The sequence below is a fragment of the Protobothrops mucrosquamatus genome, unplaced genomic scaffold (assembly GCF_001527695.2).
Source record: "Protobothrops mucrosquamatus isolate PMUCROS unplaced genomic scaffold, P.Mucros_1.0 scaffold81, whole genome shotgun sequence".
In the NCBI taxonomy this organism is placed as follows: domain Eukaryota; kingdom Metazoa; phylum Chordata; class Lepidosauria; order Squamata; family Viperidae; genus Protobothrops; species Protobothrops mucrosquamatus.
In genome coordinates this window covers 1,851,354-1,857,353 of record NW_015386458.1, presented here as the reverse complement: position 1 = coordinate 1,857,353, position 6,000 = coordinate 1,851,354, and the positions used below count along the sequence as shown (strand labels likewise).

The following is a 6,000-nucleotide window of genomic DNA, read 5'->3' as shown; positions in this document are numbered from 1 at the left end:
ATTTAGGCTCAATTGAGGTTGTAACTTAGGGCAATCTAGCTGTGCCCACCCATGGGATTTTTGCCATATGTCTCTCCCTCTTGAAGCTGGGAAGCAATGTTCTCCAATCCAGATATATCTTCCAGCTAAATTGGGATTACATCTCAAATAAGCCACAATTGTCTGGTTGTCCTCATCCTATAGGAATAACCAGGTTTGGTCCCTAGCTGCAATTTCATGCCTGCAATACAAAAGAGAATGTTTGGAGGGAATTAAAATAAGGTGGGGGGAAAATGGGTGAAGCTCACTTAACAACAGTCTTGCTTAGCAATGAAAATTTTGGGCTCAATTGTGGTCGTAAATTGAGGACTATCTGTACGTGTTTGTGGAACACTGCAACCGGCTTATAAAGGTGAGCCAGTTGCCAAGCACCAAAAATGTGGTTACATGACTGAGCGCGTGTGTTTGCTCCAGAATCCAAAAGGTCATCTGAATCTTTTGGGGAGTTTAGTCATAATTCTGAACAGTCTCTATGTGAGGGTATAAGCCAGTATATATTTCTGTTCTATTCTGAAATGGAGCAATAATTGCAGCTTTCATGGAACTTTAAGTCCTGTAGCGCCATCTGCTGGGAAGGAGGTACAATACACTGAAAAACAAATACAGGCAGTCCTCGACTTACAAACACAATTGAGCCCAAATTTTTTGTTCCTAAGTGAGACGTTTGTTAAGTGAGTTTTGTCCCATTTTAGGACCTTTCTTGCCACAGTTGTTAAGTGAATCACTGCAGCTGATACGTTGGTAACCCAGTTGTTAAGTGAATCTGGCTTCCCCATTGACTTTGCTTGTCAAAAGGTTAGCAGAGGGGATCACGGTGACCCCGGGACGCTGCGACCGTCATAAATACCAGTCAGTTCCCAAGGATCTGAATGTTGATCACATGATCTGCTACAAAAGCCCTGTGAAAAACGATCCCAAGTCTTTTTTTTTTTTTCCTTCAGTGCTGCTGTAACTTTGTAAAATTTCACCCGAGAATCTCGTTTTAATGAAAGGCGATGTGGTTCTGCAAGTTAAAGAGATTCTCGCATGGAGAGTCCACTTTTTCTACAGTTAATCCTCGGCTTACGACTGTAATGGAGAGACAAGAGACGTGACGTTAAGACAGCAAGAGTTAAGACAACCTGGCATGTTTTCAGCCATTTTAATTGTGGTTATTGGAGATGGGGAGTCAAAATCACACAGAGCTCAGGGACTGGATAATCAGGGGGGTTCCTGGTTGTGCGAACAAAGCCATGTCAAATAATACATGTCATAAAACCTCTATTAACGAGGACAATTAATAGGGGACTTCATGGCGGGTTTTTCCTTCCAGGCATTAGCTTCAGACCTCCACGGCCTCCTTCTTGCCTGTCTCCTGTCCCTCGAAGGGAGGATACTGGGTCTCCACATCAGCCCAGGTGATGTTGCCGTTGGCCAGGTCGCCCACCAGGCCCGGCAGCTCCGAGACCTAAAAGGAAGAACAAGAGACATACCGATCAATCCAGGATTGAGTGTCCGTGTCTCTTGAGATTCTCTCAGAATGCTGGAAAGTCATGCCGTGGGACTGGCTGCCCAGCAAAGGGATTTGGTTCCTGTGGGGTGCGTTTCTCCCCCATAAAGTCAGAGGCAGCAGGGCAAACACACACACACCGTGTTTCCCCAAAAATAAGACCGGGTCTTTGGGGGGGCTCCAAAAGAGGCACCAGGTCATGGGTAGGCTACCTTGGCTTTTTTATGACTCGTGGACTTCAACTCCCAGAATTCCTGAGCCAGCCATGCTGAGGGGAAAGGGAGAGTTTCCAAGCTGAGCCATGCTGGCTCAGGAATTCTGGGAGTTGAAGTCCGCAAGTCATAAAAGAGCCAAGGTTGCCTACCCCTGGACTAGTGCAATAATAGGTATTCAGCTTTCTAGAGTCACCCACAATAAAAAAAGTCTCTCCATCAGCTTTTAGCATGTCAGTAATTTTAAGATGTATGGACTTCAACTCCCAGAATTCCTGAGCCAGCATGACAGAACTATGGCCCCTTCATGACTTGTGGACTTCAACTCCCAGAATTCCTGAGCCAGCATGGCTCAGCATGGAAACCTCTCCCTTTCCCCTCAGCATGGCTGGCTCAGGAATTCTGGGAGTTGAAGTCCACGAGTCATAAAAGAGCCAAGGTGGCCTACCCCTTCACCAGGCCTTATTTTCAGGGGGGTGTCTTTTATACTCAACTCTGACACCGACAGCCTTGCCCAGCCGGGCCACTTCTTCATTCTGTAGCTGCATCCCGGCCTGCGTTTTACAGTCAGGCCATTCTGGAAGGCCTATGCAGCTGAGTACCGAGCGATGGATTCAATCTATAGCTCGGTTCTCGACTGCAGTGGCCTTCCGAAAAGGTCTATGACTGAGACATGCAGGCCTGGCTGCAGAAGACGCCACAGAAGAAATGGGCTAGCTTATTTTCAGGGTAGGCCTTACTTTTAGGGGAAATGGGATGCCACTACCATGAACGAATCCAAAGATGCTTTTCCAAAAGGCATCTTGGTTTTTTTTCGCTTTTCATCTGAGAAGCTTCTTCAGTTCTAACTTTAGTTCTTCCGTTAGAATTGAAGAAGCGTCTTGGGTGAGAAGCGAAACGTCTTCAAGGAAAATCAAAGAAAGTCCGGTTGCCTTTTAGAAAAGCATCTTTGGGACAACCACGACCTGGATAGACTGAGAATCTCCAGATATTCACCACCAGAGAAGAGTTCCTCCAGCAGTCTCCACCCCAGAGGGTGGTCTCCATGGGGGGCCTTTGTCTCCTTTCTTAATTGGTCCTTTTCCCGATGTAAGAAGCAAGCCCTGGAGACTTCTAACCTCTCCACAGAAATATCTTTATTTAAAATATTTATAATCCACCTACCACCCAGATCTTGCAGCAAGTTATAACCCATAAAAGAATTAGAAAGATTTGCAACGGTATTTCTCAACCTTGGCAACTTTAAGATGTGTGGACTTCATCTCCCAGAATTCCCCAGGCAGCGTAGCTGGCTGGGGAATTCTGGGAGTTGAAGTCCACACATCTTAAAGTTGCTAAGGTTGAAAAATGCCGGTTTGTAGAGATGGATATGGATTCTGTTGGTATGTGTTTGTGTGTGTGTCTTTCTTCTTTCTCCACCTTTCACTCCCAAGGACATATTTTTATTTTCTGCAGATTTTACTCCCCCATCCCGTGCAAAAGCTGCCCAGAGTCCATCGTACCTCGGCCCGTATCTGCCGCATGGAGTCGCGATCTCTTAAGGTGGCTGAGTGCGGGGTCTTATTGACCGTGTCAAAGTCAACTGTAATCCCGAATGCCACCCCGATTTCATCCGTCCTCGCATACCGCCGACCGATAGATCCAGAAGAGTCGTCCACTTTGTGGGAGACCCCATTTCTGGTCAGAGCTTCAGCTGGTTTAAAAAAAAAAAAAAAAAAGTGTGAGCGGATTAATTCATTATTACATGCACAGTCCGTTACTGATTTGTCTAGTCTGGAAAAAACTTTACAAGTAGTCCTTGACATATGACCATGGTTGAGCCTGGAATTATGGTCATTAAGAGGGTCATCACGTGACTACGCCCCGTGTTACAATCTTTTGCGTGAATCGTTGTTGTGGTTAAGTGAACATGTGACCGTTGCAGCATCCCCATGGTCACGTGATCAAAATTCGGACACTTGGCAACTGGTTCATATTTACGACAGTCGCAGTGTCCCGGGTGGGTCACGTGATCCCCTTTTGCGATCTTCTGCCAAGCAAAGTCAATGGGGAAGCCAGATTCACTTAACAACCGTGTGACTAACTTGACAACTGCAGTGATTCGCTGAACAAACCGTGGCAAGTTAAGGTTGCAAAATGGGGCAAGATTTGCTTAGCAAATGTCTCTCTTAGCAACAGAAATTTTGGGATCAACTGTGGCCGTTGAGCCAAAGACTACGTGCAAAATCCCCTTTCCAGAAGCGATTCATCCAAACGATCTTATTTGCAGGGAAGCCTTTTACTTACAGAGCTCCTTCACGAATGGAATGAAGTCCTGGTTCTGACTCAAAGGAAGAACGGAGCACTTGAAAGGAGCCACCACGGCAGGGAAGCTGAAGAACTGGTAGGGAAGAGGAAAAACAAGCAGACATTCAGAAAATTAGAGCTGGTAAAGCTGATCTTAGTAGGGCGATTTAGGACTGGGAGACTTACCCAGTTTGAAACATTTTCTTTCAAGACATTTTTATTAAAATATATTATAAAACACCAAAGAAAATAAAGAGGGTGTAGGGCAGTGAGGGTGAACCATGTAGAGACCGAGTGCCCAAACTGCAACCCAAAACCCACTTATGCATCGTCGGGTGCCGGGTGGGCGTGGCCCACTGGGTACGTGGCTGTGGTGGTCATGGCAGATTGGGTGGGAGTGACCAAAGTAGGCGTGATCACCTCGATGTTGCTCGTGGGGAGGGACGCCTGTGGGGGCTGGGCAGGGTTGGGGGAGATCCAGGGGGTCTCTGGCAGGTGGGGCGGTGGGCAGGAGGCTGGTTCTGTGGGGAGAGGCGAGGCAAGGCGAGGAAGTGCGGGGGTGCCATTGTCACAGGGCAAGGCGAGGCAGGGGTCGAGGCGGCAGCTGCCTGACACCATCAGCCCCCGCACACAGAGGCCAGTGAACGCATGGGTGCTGGGATACAACCGGCCATGTGGGACCTCTGCAAGTTAGCGGGCGGCTGGTTGAAGAGGGATGGTTGCCATCTCCAGGGCATGGCGTGCGTGCCCACAGAGAGGGCTCTGAGTGCCGCCTCTGGCACGCATGCCATAGGTTCGCCAGTACTGGTGTAGGGAAAAAAAATAAAAAGATAGTAACTTCCAACTTTTGTCAGTAGAGTACAATTCTAAATATAATTATAGCCTTAACTTTTTGCTCTGCATTTCTATACCGTTTTGGCGTAGTGGTTAAGCGCCTGGTTTAGAAACCAGGAGGCAGTGAGTTCTAGTCCCATCTTAGGCATGAAAACCAATGGGGGGGGGGGGAGTGACTTTGAGCCAATTCCTGATTCCCACTTAACCACTGTGGCAAGAAAAGGCTGTAAAATGGGAGTAAAACTCACTTTAAAACTGTCTTGCTTGGCAACAGAAATTTTGGGCTCAGTCGCGGCCATTGAGTTGAGAACTACCTGTAAATCAGAGTTGCCTTATGGCCACAAGAAATCCTACCGTTCGCTGTTCATCTCCCTCCCTGATGCGGAATGTGTGCTCAAATATTGTGTACATGATTCTTCCAAGCCCAAACGAAGGTTCGATCACATTGGGGACAATCTCTTCCACTAGAAAACGAGAGTCAAAGAAAAACCTGTGGTTCCTGGGTCAGCTCCAGTAAAGAAAGAAACTGTGTAAGTTCCCAGGTTGAAGACTGTTTTTATCATCAGAAGGAAGGAAGGAAGGAAGGAAGGAAGGAAGGAAGGAAGGAAGGAAGGAAGGAAGGAAGGAAGGAAGGAAGGAAGGAAGGAAGGAAGGAAGGAAGAGAGAGGGAGGTATGAAGAGGGAAAGAAGGAGGAAGGAAGAAAAGGACAGCAAAAAAGATGAAAAAGAAAGAAAGAAAGAAAGAAAGAAAGAAGGAAGGAAGGAAAGAAAGAAAGAAAGAAAGAAAGAAAGAAAGAAAGAAAGAAAGAAAGAAAGAAAGAAAGAAAGAAAGAAAGAAAAGGGGGTATGAGGAGGGAAGGAGGAAGGAACAGAAAGACAAAAGAAGGAAGGAAAGAAAGACAAAAAAGCAAGGAAAGGAAAGGAAAGGGAAAGGAAAGGAAAGGGAAAGGAAAGGAATTTTAACAGTCTGGTGCCCTCTCAAGATCATTTTTTTTGGCACTTCAGCTGAGATGGCCCTAGTTTCTGAAGAGGGAAGAAAACTTACCATGCAGGGTTTTCTGGAACCTCTTCACGGCGACCATGTCCTTTGTGACCTGAAAGGTTTTCCCTTCGGTCTCAATCACAAATTCCCTACCAAGG

The 6,000-nt window shown here is 46.8% G+C and overlaps 1 protein-coding gene across 1 annotated transcript in view; it reads right to left on the bottom strand.

The window, feature by feature from the left end:
• Positions 1–1,164: 1,164 nt before the first annotated feature.
• The window catches only part of GARS (glycyl-tRNA synthetase), a 35,869-nt gene continuing 31,033 nt past the window's right edge, over positions 1,165–6,000 (bottom strand). The window contains exons 13-17 of the mRNA XM_015812405.1: positions 5,906–5,991; positions 5,215–5,324; positions 4,027–4,120; positions 3,243–3,433; positions 1,165–1,486 (exon numbers count right to left, since the gene is read on the bottom strand). Of these exons, the coding sequence (XP_015667891.1) occupies positions 1,361–1,486; positions 3,243–3,433; positions 4,027–4,120; positions 5,215–5,324; positions 5,906–5,991 (607 nt within the window). The 3' untranslated portion in view covers positions 1,165–1,360. The remainder of the gene's footprint in view (positions 1,487–3,242; positions 3,434–4,026; positions 4,121–5,214; positions 5,325–5,905; positions 5,992–6,000) is intronic.